The sequence below is a fragment of the Macaca fascicularis genome, chromosome 15, assembly GCF_037993035.2.
Source record: "Macaca fascicularis isolate 582-1 chromosome 15, T2T-MFA8v1.1".
Taxonomy (NCBI): domain Eukaryota; kingdom Metazoa; phylum Chordata; class Mammalia; order Primates; family Cercopithecidae; genus Macaca; species Macaca fascicularis.
The window spans coordinates 63,302,463-63,320,625 of record NC_088389.1 but is presented as its reverse complement, the minus strand read 5'-3'; the positions used below and the strand labels follow the sequence as shown (position 1 = coordinate 63,320,625).

The following is an 18,163-nucleotide window of genomic DNA, read 5'->3' as shown; positions in this document are numbered from 1 at the left end:
GGGCAACAGAAGGACACCCTGTCTCAGGAAAAACAAAATTACATTTGTGGTTCACTTTGGGCTCACATATGTAATTTTAAGTTTTCCGATGGCTACATCTTAAAAAGTAAAAAAGAATAAGAGTAGATACATGTTTTTATACCTTTGTCGAAACCCACAGAATGTACAACACCAAGGGTGAATCCTAATGTAAACTATGGACTTCGGTTGATGATGTGTCAATGTGGGCTCATCAGTTGTAATAAATGTACCATTCTGGTGCAGGATGCTGACAGTGGGAGGAGGTTATACATATGTGGGGGCAGGGACTGTCTACTCTCTGTACTTTCCACTCAGTTTTGCTGTCAACTTAAAACTGCTCTAAAAAATAAAGTCTACTTTTTTTTGTTTTTTTTTTTGAGATGGAGTCTCGCTCTGTCACCCAGGCTGCAGTGCAATGACACGATCTTGGCTCACTGCAACCTCCGCCTCTCAGGTTCAAGTGATTCTCCTGCCTCAGCCTCCTGAGTAGCTGGGATTATAGGTGCGAGCCACTACAGCTGGCTAATTTTTGTATTTTTAGTAGAGATGGGGTTTCACCACATTGGCCAGGCTAGTCTTGAACTCCTGACCTCATGATCCACCCGCCTTGGCCTTCCAAAGTGCTGGGATTACAGGCGTGAGCCACCGTGCCCAGCCCCTCTCAAGAGTTTTAATGCTTTCCAGCAGCCACACATCAAATGATTGCCATCAGGATTAGACAACTTGAAGAACTTACCCCAACTGCTAGAGCCTACATGCGATTCTACATCTCAATGTAACTATTTACTTATTTTTTTTTTCTTTTAATTGAGATGGGGGTCTGACAATGTTGCCTGGGCTGGTCTCAAACTCCTGGGCTCAAGTTATCCTCCCACCTTGGCCTCCCAAAGTGCTAGAATTACAGGCATGAGCAACTGTGCCCAGCCGCAACTGTTAATAATGATAGCATCATGACTCTTTGGCCCAGTGACTGTGTCAATAGTAGTACTATTACTCTCAGAGGGGACTTGTTAAAATAAATTAAAATGAAGACCAAGTCTGCAGAATTCCTGAGCAGATAGTCAATTTAGTCCTCATAAGTGACCTTAAACTTACTTGAGTTAATCTGAGCTATATCTTGTAAATGAATATATTAAAGAAAAACAGAACAAGCTCAACCAATCAGAAGTAGTCCACAAACTTGTATAACTAGAGGCTTTTTAATGGGATAGACCAAATAAGGCAACTTTATAACTGTAACCAATCAAATATTTTCTTTTTATTACTTTCCCATTCACTCTGTAAAAATCTGCCTCTTCAACAGAGCTGAGCCCCAGAGCCACTTCTGGTTTGCAACTTCTCAATTCATGAATCACCGTGTGCTGAAATAAACTTTAAAAATTTTATTGTGCCTCAGTTTACCTTATACGCGGAAGCAAGAGAGTCATCAGAGCAGATGTTTTAGAGATATTTTAACATATTCATGTTTTCCTTTTGTAAACTCAAAAGAGAGAATAAATGTAAGAGCCCAAAGACATAAAACCCAACTTTAATATATGGATTTTGTTTATAACTTGAAAAATTGTAAAAAGAAATCATGAGACAATAAGAAAAATATAAATAATGACTGGATATTTAATACTATTAAGGAATTTTTAAAAGTGTTTTGAGTAATTTAGCCCAAGGTGTGTTCATGAGAATTTAAAACCGTGGTTATGCTTTTTCAAAAAAGGAGGAAAAAGGGTTTAATTCAGGAACACACAGAGAAAAAAAAGAGAGAGACAATGAATTAGTTTTGCTAGCCAGTGAGTCATCTTATACATTCTTCACAGTAGCTGCTGGGCTGATGGATGGGGTGGGACCCACTTCTAATTTGTCTCTTGGACAAAGTCTATACTTCTCAGCCGGATATTCAAGGCTCTCCACATCTAGATATACAAGCGTTCTCCTATCCTCTTTTCCTAGCAGGAATAGGTGCTTAATAGTAACATGAAGGCCAGGCGCAGTAGCTCACGCCTGCAATCCCAGTACTTTGGGAGGAGGAGGCGGGGGGGTTGCTTGAGGCGAGGAGTTCGAGATCAGCTTGAGAAATATGGTGAAACCCCTTTTCTTCAAAAAAAAATATAAAAATTAGCCAGGCTTGGTGGCCTGCGCCTGTGGTGCCAGCTATTCAGGAGGCTGAGGTGGGAGGATCGCTTGAGCCTGGGAGGTGGAGGTTGCAGTGAGCTGAGATCGCGCCACTGCACCCCAGCCTGGGTGACACAGCGACTCTTGTCTAAATAAATAAATACATAATTTTTAAAGTACATCAAAGACACATTGAGGCTATATGTGCCAAAGAGCTTTAGTGGTGAACCCTTGTCAGGGGGCCGAGTCTGCAGGAGGCCGAAGGATCCCGGGTGACACGCCTTCTTTGGGTGCGAGGCAGCGTCTCGGCAGAAAGAATATTGCGAGTATTACTGAGTGTACGTGAAGGAGAGAAGCCCCTTCGGTTCGGCCTTGGACTAAGCCCTCGTTCTCAGGTGAACTTGCAGTGTCATCTTGTCAGTCTCCTCTCTCAGCCTCAGTGGCCCCAAACCTCAGGAGCTGGCAGAGGCTTTCTAAGGACTCTCCCAGCTCTGACATCCTCTGACTTCACTCTGGGAGAATGTGGGCTGGTGGACTCCGGGCAAAAGCCGACACACAGCTGGGCCATAACAAAGAGCCTGGGTAAGGGGCACGTTCCCGCCCCCAGGAGGTTTTGGAAACACTGTGAGACAGGGGGCGGGGCTTGAGCGCGTCGCAGCCAATCACCAAAGGACTGGGGCGCTGGGGGCAGGGCCTCGCGCGAGCGGCGGTGGCGGCGGCGGCGGCTGCGGCCAAGCTGGGTCCGAGCATCCCGCGGCTCTGGACCCGCCCGGCCCGGACATGGCGACCGTCCGGGTCTCTCTGCGAGGCGCGCTGCTCCTTCTGCTGGCCGTGGCGGGGGTCGCAGAGGTGGCAGGGGGCCTGGCCCCGGGCAGTGCGGGTGAGTAACCTCCGGAGCAACGGTTCGAAGCTGTCGGGAGCGGCCGCCTCAGCGCTCCAAGATGGCGCGGGGCAGGGGGCGGGGGTGCGCGCGACCCCCAGACCCGGCCGACGTCCGATGACCCCGGGACCTGAGGTCTCAGCGCTCCAGAGGCGGGTGCCGAGGCGGGGCGAGTGAGGAACTCTCTCCGCCCCAAGATCTTCTGAGCGGTGACCAGGGTTCGAGGCCTTGGTCTGTCACCCACCGACACGGGCCCCCTATTCGGCACTGACCCCTTCGCTTGCCTCTGGTGCTTGTCAGAAAAGGGTGCGACGCCCCTTCCCAGGATCGTCGCGAGGTTTGGATGGGATTTTGGATACGCAGCCGCCCTACCGCGGCCTCAGTTAGTTATTGTTACTTGTTGCTTGACCCGCACTTGGTTCAGAACGACCTTGCTGGCGGTGAGCACTGACGGTCCCCACGGCCCGCCTGGTCGGTGTCCTGTCTCTCAGACAGGACTGGACTCGGGCAGGAGACATTAAGAATCAGTAAACCCTGCCCCCCGGGGGCTGGCAGGCTTGAGGAGAGGAATTCTTGCTCTACAAGAATTAAACCAAGGATGGATAGGAAACTGTTAGGTGCCTATTGATTGCTTTCCACTTGCTGGCCTTTTGAGTGTACCCCGTCTCCTTCCCTCCAAAAGCTCTCTGGGTAGGAGATGGGGTACAGCAGGAGCTTGAAGTAACTCGAATTCAAGGCAGAAATGTCTGGAGGAAATGAAGGGCCATGTATGAGGGCACGGAGGGAGAGAGAGGACATCCACCTAGGATGAGTGGAAAGTGGAGTGATTCCCCCTAGCTGTACTAGACATTAAAAGATGGCTAGGATGTGTGCATGCAAAAGTGGTGAAGTGCATTGCTTACAGGGAGAGACACCTGAAAAGAAAAAAAAAAAAAAAAGCAAAGTCAGCCGGGCGCGGCGGCTCACGCCTGTAATCCCAGCACTTTGGGAGGTGGAGGCGGGCGGATCCCTTGAGCCCAGGAGTTCGAGACCAGCCTGCTTAACATAGTGAAACCCCGTTCCGTTTCTGCTGAAAATACAAAAATTAGCCGGGCGTCGTGGTCTATGCCTGTCGTTCCAGCTACCCGCGAGGCTGAGATGGGAGGATGGCTTGAGCCCTGGGAAGTTGAGGCTGCAGTGATATGCCACTGCCCTCCAGCCTCGGGAGTGAGACCCTGTCTCAAAAAAAAAAAAAAAAAAACAACAAAGTCACTTCCAACAAGGGTGTTAACTATAGCTGGGCTTCAAATTTAGCTGTAAACTATCCCAAAGAAAAAAAGAGAAAATGCTGTGTATTCTTGGCTAAATCAGATTACTTTTCTGGGCCCCATTTTTCTCTCTGTTAAGTTAAAAGAGATTGAACTGAAACACTTACAAAATTATGAAATACTAGTTGTCCATTCTCCTCCCACAACCAGCCAGTTCTGCAGGAGGTAGTACAGTGGAGTGGTTAAGAACATTGAGCAAATTACTTAGCTTTAATCTCTTTGTGCTCAAATAGCCACATTATTATAAATGGTACCTCACAGATTTTGTTATGAGAATTAATCGAGTTAATACATGTCCAGCATTTAGCATAGTAAGCACTGAAATGTTAGCTATTAAGTATGTTTGGGAAATACTGCACATGGTACCCTGTCTTATAAATTCACAAAACACATTAGATTCACAATAAAGGGTCCAAGGATTCCTATGGTAAAACAAACAAACAAACAAACAAAACAAGAAACTTTTTTGCCAGGGGAATGGCAGTAATTGCTAATGAGTATGAAGTTTCTTTTGGGAATAATGAAAATGTTCTAAAATTAGCTAGTGGTGATAGCTACACAACTCTGTGAATATACTAAAAACAACTGAATTGTACACATTAAAAGGGTTAATTTCATGGTATACAAATTGTATCTCAATAAAATTGTTACAGAAAGAAACTTGTTTGCTCATAAAATTCTTTTTTTCTTCATAACACCTAAAGCACACTTCAGAAAATAGTGGGTTAGTTGATTTCTAAAGGCCCTTCTAAGTAAGTTCATGACAACATATAGTTTGCATTGTTTGATAAAAAGAAAAAAAAGATTCCAAGTTTGATCTACAAGTGAGACATGTTCCTTATACTAAATTCTAGGAAGCATATATTGCCTGGTTCCTTACATAAAGGACATTGAGTAATATAATGGACAGAGGTTTCCACTGTGAATTGTAGAAAGCATAGAAAATGCTTTTCAATCCTAAACAGAATTAAGAACAGAATATAAAATTTTATTTCAGTGAAGGCTTTGCTTGTATTCCTGCTCAGTCTTCCTACCCCTCTCCTTAACCACATCCAAGACTGGGTACTTCTGGCTCCCGTGGTATAAGGCATTGCAGGTTATTGACCCTCTCTACTATACAGCTTTGCAAATCTTATGTACCTTGATTATTCCTGCTCCTGGGGGATGGAAAGTGTGAAAGTGAAATGATTTTCTCTTTGGAGGATGAGAAGGGACCCTATCCTGCAGTATCAGCATTGTGTGTCATGGCACCTGATAATGGCTCTATTTTTATGTAAGTTGCTTTGTAATAGTACAAAAGAGGGAAGGATATAACCTTAAGGGCCAGGTTTCAGTAAATTGACATTTAAGGAATTGTGTAATAGCAAGCCTAGAATCCAGAAGAAGAATGTAATGAATTTTAAGTTAGAAAAAGCAAACGCCTATCTGGAGCTAAGTAGTAAGAAATAAATTCTCCTACCAAAGAAGTATCTTGGCCCACACTGTAGAAAGAGCTAGAATTGGTGATAGACCAGACATGACAGTTTATTCTGGTATGCAGCTAAAAGTTTCTGTCTGGCATCCATAAATTTAAGCAATCTTTCATTAATCATACTTTTCACCCTGTGCCACTTACAGAAGAAAGGGGGAAGAGGTCAAGGAGTTTATTTTTACATATTATAAATGTGGTCTTTAAAAGAACAAAAGAGATACTATGAGGTTTGTTTATCCAAAGACTACTATATGAGTACTTATTATGTGTCAGGCACTGTTCCAGGTGCAGAGCTGCTGCTCCAAGGAGCTTACATTCTAGGAGAGAGGTGATAGACCATAAATAGATAAATACATAACAAAATGATTTCTAGGTATGATAAGGATGCTATGAAGGAACTAAACCCAAATGGCTAACAGAGAATTGTGTGAGTGGAGTGGGAGTAGTTCTTTATGTAAAAGAACTTCAAAAGAGTTTGTAAGAGCTGCCTCTTTGAGAAGGTGAAGTTTAGAACTGAGATCTGAAGGCTGAGAAGGTGGTGGACATTCTTATGAAAGACAGGGGTGAGGTCCAGGAAGTGCAGAAGCCTTAAGGCATAAGGAACAGAAGGTTATATGGTTGGAATATAGTGACCAACAGAGTGTGCTAGGGCTAGATGGTGCGGAGCCTTGCAAAAAACTGCATAAGGATTATGGATTTTATTCTGTGCACAGATAGAAACCAATAGAGTTTTAAGTAAAACTGGTATGATTTTATTTCTATTTTAGGTCACTCTTGCTGCTGAATGAAAAAAAATTATCGTAGTGAGTAAGAGTATAAGCAGGATGTCTGGAAGGCCATTGCACTAGTTCAAGCAGGAGTTAAGGGTTGACTCAAGAGTAGAGTGGTGTGGAGATAGGAGAGGGGATATTTAAAATATATTGCTGATGGATTGGATGTGGGAAGTGAGGGAAGAAGGAATTAAGGATTACTCATAGGTTTTCTTTGTCGTAATTTAATAAAAGTTGATGCCATTTACTGAAGTAGGGAAGATGGAGGAAAAGCATTTTGGAGGAGGGTCTGAAGGTAAGGAAAGGAGAGAATAAAAAGTTCTATTTTGTACGTTTAGGGTGAATATTAGTAATAATTACACTAGGTCCATTGCTTATTAAGCCAAGTTCCATACCTGTGAGTAATCCATTCAGCAAATATTTATTAAGTTATTAATACTGACAGACACTGTGATAGGAAGAGGTATAAAGTGGTAAGCAAAAATAAGGGCTTAAGTTTAGTGGGAAATTCAGACAGGAAATATCACCCCAAAATGTATAATACCTACATTGCTAATATGTGGTTATATTAGTACATACCTATTTATATCCTAAATCTGAAGAATATATTTGAGGAAAAGGCATGTGGTTTCATCAGGTATATAGCACATAGTATGATGGATGCTGTAAAGCACATAGATAACTCGAACAATACTGTAAGTGGAGTATTAAGAGATGTGTTCTGACCATGAGATAATTGAGAGCTACACTTTTAGATCCTTTGTTTAGAGATGGGAGCCCTGCCGCAGAGTGGGGAAGAGAATTATCTAAGAGTACTGACTGTTAGCGTCTGGGAAGAGGACTTCAGAAGAGTCATTTGCTTTAGTTGTTTCATAATGATGAATGTCTAGGTTACGGCTCTTTTGACTCTAAGGAACAAAACCCCAAATAAGTCAGGGTTAGGGAGCTGGTTATATAGCATTTAACAGGAAATCACATGGAAAGCCAAGGGTAGGAAATTCAGCACATCTCTACCTCAGGGACTGCTACAGGAACTAGAAAGTTGACAGGAACCAAGACTGAGAGGAAATTAGACTTCCTATGTGTTTTTTTAGAGACAGTCTGTATCTCACATAGCTTCTCTCTGTGCATCTCTTCCAGTTTCCTCTCTCCCTCAATCAGCTTCCTTTTTTTTTTTTTTTTTTTTTTTGCACATGGTTTCCACACTCTCATAAAATGTCAGCTTCCCAGCCCCAGCTCTTCTTCTTGACCTTGTAGCTGCAGAGCCCACCACCAACTGGCTGCCTGCCTCTTACCTGAGTGTATGATTTAGTCCAATTTATCTTTTGATTTAAAAATCATATGATGTTTTCTAAATTATAGGTGAGTTACCATATGAAATATGGTACTGAAGTAGTATTAATATAGTAAGAGAAAATTTTTTGTACTTTTTTCCTGTTAAAAAGGCATTGTATAACTACAGGATATTACTACTTTTTAAAAATAGGTTTTAGGGGAACAGGTGTTGTTTGGTTACATGAATAAGTTCTTTAGTGGTGATTTCTGAGATTTTGGTGCACCCATCACTAAAATGTACCCAGTGTGTAGTCTTATCCCTCACCCCCCACTCACTCTTTCCCTGCCGCCACCGAGTCCCCAAAGTCTATTTTATTGTTCTTATGACTTTGTGTCCGCATAGCTTAGCTGCCATTTATAAGTAAGAACATACAATGTTTGGTTTTTCATTCGTGGGTTACTTCACTTAGAATAATGGTCTCCAACTCCATACAGGTTGCTGCAAATGCCATTATTTCATTCGTTTTTATGGCTGAGTAGTATTCCATGGTGTGTGTCTCTGTGTGTGTGCATGTGTGTGTGTGTGTGTACACACATATACTACATTTTCTTTTTCCAATGGGCATTTGGGCTGATTCCATATTTTTGCAGTTGCTAATTGTGCTGCTACACACATGTACCACATTTTCTTTATCCACTTGTTGATCTGTGGGCATTTGGGCTGGTTCCATATTTTTGCAGTTGCTAATTGTGCTGCTATAAGCATGAATGTGCAAGTGTCTTTTTCATATGACTTCTTTTCCTCTGGATAAATAGCTAGTAGTGGGATTGCTGGGTCAAATGGTAGATCTATTTTTAGTTCTTTTTTTTTTTTTTTTTTGAGACGGAGTCTCGCTCTGTCGCCCAGGCTGGAGTGTAGTGGCCGGATCTCAGCTCACTGCAAGCTCCGCCTCCCGGGTTCGGGCCATTCTCCTGTCTCAGCCTCCTGAGTAGCTGGGACTACAGGCGCCCGCCACCTCGCCCGGCTAGTTTTTTGTATTTTTTAGTAGAGACGGGGTTTCACCGTGTTACCCAGGATGGTCTCGATCTCCTGACCTTGTGATCCACCCGTCTCGGCCTCCCAAAGTGCTGGGATTACAGGCTTGAGCCACCGCGCCCGGCCTATTTTTAGTTCTTTAAGGAATCTCCCTACTGTTTTCCATAGTGGTTGTACTGGTTTACATTCCTACCAGCAATGTAAAAGTGTTCCCTTTTTACCACATCCACTCCAACATCTGTTATTTTTTAATTTTTAATTATGACCATTCTTGCAGGAGTAAGGTTTTGATTTGCATTTCCTTGGTAATTAGTGATGTTGAGCATTTTTTCATGTTTGTTGGCCATTTGTATATCTTCTTTTGAGACTGCCTATTCATATCCTTAGCCCACTTTTTAATGGATTGTTTTTTTCTTGCTGATTTGTCTGAGTTCCTTGTAGATTCTGGATGTTAGTCCTTTGTCAGATGCATAGTTTGCAAAGATTTTCTCCCAGTTTGTGGGTTGTCTGTTTATTCTGCTGATTATTTCTTTTGCTGTGCAGAAGCTTTTTAGTTTAATTAAGTCCCATGTATTTATCTTTGATTTTGTTGCTTTTGCTTTAGGGTTCTCCGTCATAAAGTCTTTACCTAATTCAATGTCTAGATGGGTTTTGCCGATGTTATCTTCTAGAATTTTTATGGTTTCATGTCTTAGAATTAAGTCTTTGATCAGTCTTGAGTTGATTTTTGTATGAGGTGAGAGACGAGAATCCAGTTTCATTCTTCTATATAGAGTTTGCCAATTATCCCAGCACTATTTGTTGAGTAGGATGCCCTTTCCCCACTTTACGTTTTTGTTTGTTTTATCAAAGATCAGTTGGCTGTAAGTATTTGGGTTTATTTCTGGGTTCTGTATTCTGTTCTTGTGTGCCTATTTTTATACCAGTACCATACTGTTTTGGTGACTACAGCCTTATAGTATAATTCGAAACTTCCATATGAATTTTAGGATTGAAATTGAAATTTTAGGAACTAGAATTGTTTTTTTCTAGTTCTGTGAAGAATGATGATGGTATTTTGATGGGAATTGCATTGAATTTGTCTATTGCTTGTGGCAGTATGGTCATTTTGAGAATATTGATTCTACCCATCCATGAGCATAGGATATGTTTCCATTTGTTTGTGTTGTCTGTGATTTCTTTCAGCAGTGTTTTGTAGTTTTCCTTGTAGAAGTCTTTCACCTCCTTGGTTAGGTATATTCCTAAGTATTTTGTTTTATTTTTTGCAGCTATTATAAAAGAGGTTGAGTTCTTGATTTGATTCTCAGAGTGGTCACTGTTGGTGTATAGCAATGCTACTGATTTTATACCTTGATTTTGTATCCTGAAACTATTGAATTCATTTATCAGATCTAGGAGCTTTTTGGATGAGTCTTTAGGGTTTTCTAGGTATACGAACATATAGTCAACAAACAGCAACAGCTTGACTTCCTCTTTACCAATTTGGATGCCCTTGATTTCTTTCTCTTGTCTATTTGCTCTGGCTGGGACTTCCATTATTCCTTATTAATCAATGAATCTAATTTTTGAGCTGAGCACTGTGCTAATTGTACCAAGAAGCTTACAGTCAATCTGGGGATACCAAGAGAACCCACATGAAATGATTAGAGAAGAGTTAAGTGTTAAAGTTTCCAACTCTCACTAGAATAGTAGGGCCTTAAATAACAAAAAACATCAACAAGGCCTAGAGTTGTTGGAGAAGAAAGGCTTACTAAGAATTAAGACGGTAGTTAAGCCTTGCAATATGTTTGGAGTCAGCAGGAAGTGGGCATCAAGCATTTCAGTCAGAGGACTGTGTTCTAGGTAAGTGTAGATTTTCTTTGCTAAAAGTAATAGAAGTTTAGGGAAGGGAAGTCTAGAGAAAGACTTTGAAATTTTAGAATTGGAATAGCAGGAAGCCATTGTAGGCCCTTGATTAGAAAAGTGATGTCATGAAAGGTCTGTTAAAAAAAGTAATCTGGCAGTCATATTGGTACTACAATTGACTTAATATAATTGGCTGATGCAGCAGTGCAATATGAGGCAAGCAGTGGAGAAGGATATCTGTAACTTGCAAATGATTCGGGAAAAAAACAAAATATGTATTTATCCATACATACATACAGATAGATACGGCAGTATGACAAGAAGTTAGCAATGTTGAATCGAGGTGGTGGGTATGTGGGTAATCCTCTCACTATTTGGCTCTTCCTCGGCTGACTGTATACTTTATCTGCCATGCAGTATATCTGACATGCAGATATACCCACATGTATATTTTTAAAGGGTTAAATGTGACAATTGCATGAATGTATTTATAAGTTAAAGTTGCAGTTCTCATTTAAATGTTTTTTAAGTGATTGTCGTTTTCCAAGTTGTTTTGAAAATAAATATTTGATTAAAAATAAGATTTTACATTAAAAAATATTTTTAAATTAATTTTTAAAATTCAGAATGACCTTTTTCCAGTATCAACTCAGATTTAGTTTTTTCTCCTGAAGTGTGTAATACACAATGCATGTGCACGCACACACATCTATGTATGTATATGTGTGTGTATATATATTTATACACATATATTTATACACACATATTTAACACACTGTTTTAGTTGTTCTTTAGGAAGACGTTAGAGGGAATCTCTTTTTTTTTTTTTTTTTTTTTAAGGAAACACGAATGGCTTTTCATTAGCCAACTGAATTATAGCTTTTGTGAGACATCTGTGGCAAAATCCCTTTTAACTTCAAAAATCTTATAATTCTATGGATGTTTCTTAGTTTTGGATTAGGGTGTATATTTGTTTTTTTAAAGCTAGTTGGCTTTAGAAGCTGCGTTTTTCTGCATGTGGCTGGAGCATGTGCTTCCTGCTTACTTGCCTGTCTTTAGTATACACATGGCCAAAACCAGCAGCTGAAACTTGATGTTTCTAATTATTGGATAATTCTGCTTGCTTATTTTCAGGCTACACTAATACCTTTTTAAGCCCAAAAAATGTGGCCTTTAGTAATCAATTTTTAATTTTTATTAATTTTATAATCACAGACTTTTGGAATAAGAATGCAAGATACGACACTCATACTGTTGTCTTTAATGAGGATAACACTGTGTTTTTTATTTTCATCATAGCAGTGTCACATTTTATTTTGAACTGTTCCATCTTTATCTGTTCAATTCCACTTTACGAGAATAAGCAGAGTTTTAAACTATTATTCCTGAAGAATGTATTAGGATCAAATTATAAACCCAGAATATATCTAGAACTCATTATCTTCTCTTATAGAACGCATTAGGCCTGGCAGAGTTTTGTTTTGTTTTGTTTTTTTGTACTGTAATGTTGAATGACCCAATTAATCCCTTTTAGTTGCTCTGAAAAAGATAGACCCTTAATTTTCACATTAATTGCATTTGAATTCTTCTCCCATTCATAACAAAATCATATGAATGGATGCCTATTTGTAGACATTTATTTCTTGAAAAATATGCAATGTTAAATATTCTAATAAGCTTTTACTATTTCAAAGAAAGAAAAATGTGTGCTGATACAATAATGGCTAAGGGTAAGAAGAGAGTGTAGAAAATGTGATGGAGCAGAGGTCCCCTGTCCTGTTCGTGGCAGGGGAGAGTGGCAATCCTCTCAAGGGAAGACATACGCTGTTATAGAAGAACGTTTGGTTGGGAGAGGGAGAGGAGTTACTACCAGAAGACTTTAGGCTGCCCCCTTTCATCTCATTTTGTCAGAAGTATCAAAAAGTCTTTTGGAAAGACTAGAAGGAATATATGCCAAAATGTCAACAGATGTTGTGGCAGGACAGTGGAAATATAATTTTTCTTTTTCTTCTTGTTTTCCAAATTTTTGAGGTTTTTTAAATGAAAAAAGAATTGTTTTAAAAACTTAACTTTGAGGGATACTCCCCTATAAATTTGACCTTCACCATTAAATAGGAAAAAAGGCTTTTATAGTTATATTTTAGTAAAACCTCTGCTATAAAAAAAACTGCTAGTTGCGTTTTAATTATAACACATTTTGTGTTTCTGTTCTAAATAGACCTTTGCTCTGAGAAACTGTTTTTCAAAAATCCCTAGGCCCAAATCAGACTCCTCTCTGCCTGATTGTTTACTTTTTGCTGAGCCTTTTTCTGTTTATTGGGACCATATGTTATCCTGAATTGTCTTTGCTTACCACCAGCAGGATTTTCTGCCCTCATATGACCTTTGTGTTAGAGGCTACTAGTAGAAAGTGCGAACTTCTAGAGCTCTTCGAAAGAGCGCATCAGTGTCACTCAGGAGAGCCTTTTTTCCTGACTATCCTCCCAATCTAATGAGGGTAGAGACATAGCAGAGTCTTAGGAGATGGATGTAGTTTGGTGTGGCATTGCAGAGGAGTTGTTATAAGAAAGCTTCGGCCAGGTGTGGTGGCTCATGCCTGTAATCCCAGCACTTTGGGAGGCCAAGGCGGGCGGATCACTTGAGGCCGGAAGTTCAAGACCAGCCCAGACAACATGGCAAAACCCCATCTCTACTAAAAATACAACAGTTAGCCAGGCACGGTGGTACACTCCTGTAATCCCAGCGATTAATACTTGGGAGGCTGAGGCACAAGAATCACTTGAAGGTGGAGGTTGTAGTGAGCCAAGATGGCACCACTCCAGCCTGGGTGACAGCACGAGACTCTCAAAAAAAAAAGAAAAGAAAACAAACCCTCATGAGTGCTTCAGTCCTCCTTTGTGTTAGCCCTTCATAGAAAGTAACTACAAACTTACTGCAATCAAGTTACATTTTTTTCCTTCTGAAATGTAGTGAAATTTTTATGTGTTCTTCAGAATTTTGTAAACCAAATGTTTAGAACTTCAAGACACGTTTTGACATAGAAATAGTGTTAGAAAGGCAGTCTCAAAAAAAAAAAAAAAAAAAAAGCCAGCCCCACAACAGTCTTTTATGAAACTAAACTATAGTAATATGGCAGTAACATCCTAGACCCTGTCATTGTTTTATGGAAAAATGATTTCCAATTTCAAACTTAGAAACCTGGTTGGTAAGATCTGAAGAGGACTTCTTTTATTCATTTGTTTATTCATTCATTTCTCCTCAATACCAATTACTTTTATCTAATATGTGTACTGAAGTTGTATAGATTTCATTTGAAGAGAGGATTATGTTGCATACACACCACAGACACACAGGTTAAATATATATAAATATAAAAACGGGTGTTTTAAACCATTGTACCAGATCTACCTGCCTGAAATGTAGTATTTTTCCCTCCTGTGTCTTTTGACTTGCCAATTCTAGACAGCTGCTGACCATTCCAACTCTATCCTCTTTTCAGTCTTCTGCGCTCTACAATAGTTACATGCCTCTGATGATTATCACTATAGCCAATTTATTAATTCCTCTGGAGCCATAATGCTGCTTGGCAACCTTTTTCCTTTTCTCTAATTTGACATTTCTTTCTCTAAGTTGATGAAGCAGTGTTGTTTTGAACACAGGTTTGAGAAACATATTTATAGTTGTTTCCTTTCTCTGTTTTCCAAAGTGACTGTTTCAGATCTCTATAATTTCAACCCAAGCCCCCAACCTTATCTCAGCCCTATTTATTTTCAGATCTAATCACTATTTCACTGAGAAAATGAGATGCTGTCAATTTCCCTGTTAATTTATCGGTGTCCTTGAATTCTTTACTCTTGTCTAGATTTTGTCCTACTACCAAATGGTAACCTGGGTGAAGTTAGAGAGCATAACTTTTGTTCACTATTGTATCCCTATTCCTAAACACAATGCCTCTTTTTAAAATCCACATACTCTTCTAGGAACCACCTCGTTTCTCTATATTCTGTTTTACTTCCAACTGGATATAATATAATATAATTCAGTTCTGCCACCCAGAATCAGCATCTATCCCTCAAGTTAAAGGGCATGGCCCCCAACAAGATTGCCCTTACTCCAGACACTAGTTTCAGTTCAAGGGTCCCCAGGCCACCCACACTTTTGACCAACTGGCTATAAATCCAGGGTTCCCATGACCCCCTCAGGTTCAATAATTTGCTAGACCAACTCACAGAACCCTGGGAAGCACTATACTTTAAATAATGGTTTTAATATAAAGGGTACGATTCAGGAGGACCAGCCAAATAAAGAGCGTCATAGGGTAAAATCTAGGAGGGAATGCAGAGCTTCTGTGTCCTCTTGTGGAATCAGATGCATCATCTTCCCAGTACATCAATGTGTTCAACCAGAAAAGCTCCACTGAGCTTCTATGTCCAGAGTTTTGATTGGGGTTTCATTACATAGGCTTACTTGATTGAATTATTGGTCATATGGTTGAGATCAATCTGCAGTCCCCCTTCAATCCCTGGAAGTTGGGAGGTCAGATTGATACCATGTGTCTAAAAGCCCCACCAGCTCTTTAAACACGTGGCTGTTCTTTCTAGTGTTGCCAGCCATCCTGAAACTATTTATTTAGGTCAGGGGTGTCTAATCTTTTGGCTTCCCTGAGCCACGTTGGAAGAATTGTCTTGTGCCACACATGAAACACACTAACACTAATGATAGCTAATGAGCTGCAAAAAAAAAAAAAGTTTTAAGAAAGTTTACCAATTTGTGTTGAACCACATTCAAAGCTGGGCCTGGGCTACATGGGCCACCGTTTGGGCAAGCTTGATAGGTGAGACCGTGGGTCACCTTATTAGCATGACAGAGGCACTCCTATTACTCAGGAAATTCCGATGATTTAGAGTCTCCCTCCCAGGAACCAGGGAGAAAGGCCAGTCAGATTATTGATTATACAACGTTCTACAACTGCTCAAAAGTAGAATTCCTCAAAAGAATTGTCTGTATTTTCTTTTCTTGAATTCTCTCTTGAACTCACTTCAGTCAGGCTTTTGCCCTTTATTTCACATTGATGACACTTATTTAAGGTCATCATCAGTATCTTTCACATTGCCAAATACTGTGATCAGTTTGAAATCCTCTTTACTTGATAGCAGTGTCTAACATGGTTAACATCTTCTTGAAACATTTTATTTGGCTTTTTGGATACCATTCTTTCTCTTAATTATCTTCACATACATTGATCACTGTCACCTGTCTCTGAAGGATGGAATGCAGTGCTCAGTTCTCAGATCCCGTCGCTCCCAGATGCCATCGTGGCTTTAAATATCATCTACATAGTGTGACTCCCAAATTCCCATCTCCAGTTTGGAGTCTTCTCGAACTCATATATTCAACTCCCTACTCAGTATATTCTTTTAGATATATAATAGGCATCTCAAAATTATATCTAAAACTGAATTTCTAATCATCTCTCTGTCTCTCTGAGATCTCCTCCCTTAGTCTTTTCCATTTCAGTTAATGGTATTTCTAGATATTTGTGTTTTCCCACTTTCTTGGACCAAAAACCTTAGAGTCGTTCTTAATTCTTTTTCTTCCATGTTTCACTTCCAATCCATTAGCATATCCTGTCAGCTTTATAGTCATAATATATCCAGATTCGGACTACTTAATACCATCTCCACTGCTTCCACCCTCGTTGAAGACACTACAGTCTCTTGTCAAGACTACTGCAATAGCTTATTAGTGTTTCCTCCCTTAGTCCTATGTATTATATTTTTAACACAGGAACCAGAGTGGTCTTTTTAAAATGTTATTCTGATTATGACATACTGCTCAGAACCCGTTAGTGGTTTTCCATCCTTCTCAGAGTAAAAGCCAAAGTTCTTAACGATGGCCTATAGAGACCTGTATGATCTGGTCCCCCTCTCTCATTGCATTATGTCCTACTCTACCGTTCAGTCATTCTTTTCTAGCCACACTCTTTGCTCTTCTTTGAACACACCAGAAACTTTGCACTTGCTGTTTCCGCCTTTTGGAAAATTCATTGTGGCTTGTTCCCTTACTTTAAGGTATCTGCTTGAGTGACATCTTTTCAGTGAAGCCTTCCTAGCCTGCCCTATAAAATACCTACTCACTCCCACACACACATCCTCCTTACTCTTTAACCGGCTTTATTATTACCATAACATTTACCACCATTTCACATTCATATTCTCTCTCTCTGTCTCCATATATGTGTGTGTGTGTGGATACATATATAGTTTAATATCTGCTCTTTAATGTAATCTTCAAGAGGCCAGAGACTTATGTTTTTTTTCAATGAATGATCAATGCCTAGTACTTAAGTTGCTCATAAAATTTTTTAAGTTAATAAATATCTTGGAAGAAGAAATATTCCCTGTTTCTTTCCAGGGATAGTGCCTTCTCATATACACTTGGTTTTACCCCCTTTGGAGTCCTCTTGAGACTTGTTCTGTCAGAGGAACATTAGCTCTCTACTGCTCTTTTCTGTCTGTAAAGAAGGTAAAGTCTTTTCCACTCTGAAAAAGGGGGAAAACTTGTAACCTTGCATCTTTGTATAATTACTACTCTTTTTCCTTCCCATCGCCACTAGACTTCTTATGACTCTATTTTTGATGTCTGTACTTCCTCACCTGTGGTTTATACCTTAATATCATTCACTTCTACCAGTTCCATAGAAAGTGCCTGTAAAGCTAATTAGTAAACCCATTTCCTTTTTTCATTCTTCCGTCTAACTTGACTCTTGTGGTGCATGACACTATTCCTTCTCCTCTGATGCCACTCTCATGGTTAACCTATCTTTCTGACTCTTCCATCTCAGTCTCTTTCCTTTCTTGCCATATCTCAGATGTTGCTCTTCTTTAGAATCTGGTGCTATATTCTCTTCTCACTAGAAACTCTCCCTAGACAATAGCATTCATTTCCATATACTCCTTTATGTTGATGAGTTCCAAATTTGGATCTTTAGGCTTGGCTTTACCTGAATTCCAGGCCTGAATTTCTGACTTTACTGGAATTTCCACCAGGATATTCTATAGGAACCTCAGATTCACATGCTCAAAACAAAATTCACTATCTTTTTATCAGTTGACTTTTTATTATTGGTTTAATAATAGCTCTAGTCCATATGGTAATTGTAAGGATTAGATAAGAAAAAATAGCTGGGCGCGGTAGCTCACGCGTGTGATTCCAGCACTTTGGGAGGCTGAGGCGGGTGGATCACGAGGTCAGGAGATCGAGACCATCCTGGCTAACACGGTCAAACCGTGTCTCTACTAAAAATACAAAAAATCAGCCGGGCGTGGTGGTGGGTGCCTATAGTCCCAGCTACTTGGAAGGCTGAGGCAGGAGAATGGCGTGAATCCGGGAGGCAGAGCTTGCAGTGAGCCAAGATCGCGCTACTGCACTCCAGCCTGGGCAACAGAGCGA

General features: G+C 40.3%; 1 protein-coding gene across 6 annotated transcripts in view; it reads left to right on the top strand.

Annotated features, from left to right (window-relative positions):
• The first annotated feature begins 2,824 nt into the window (after positions 1–2,824).
• The window catches only part of RECK (reversion inducing cysteine rich protein with kazal motifs), a 91,477-nt gene continuing 76,138 nt past the window's right edge, over positions 2,825–18,163 (top strand). For all 6 annotated transcript variants that reach the window (XM_074017098.1, XM_074017101.1, XM_074017097.1 and 3 more), the window contains exon 1: positions 2,825–3,007. In XM_074017098.1, the coding sequence (XP_073873199.1) occupies positions 2,908–3,007 (100 nt within the window). In that variant the 5' untranslated portion in view covers positions 2,825–2,907. The remainder of the gene's footprint in view (positions 3,008–18,163) is intronic.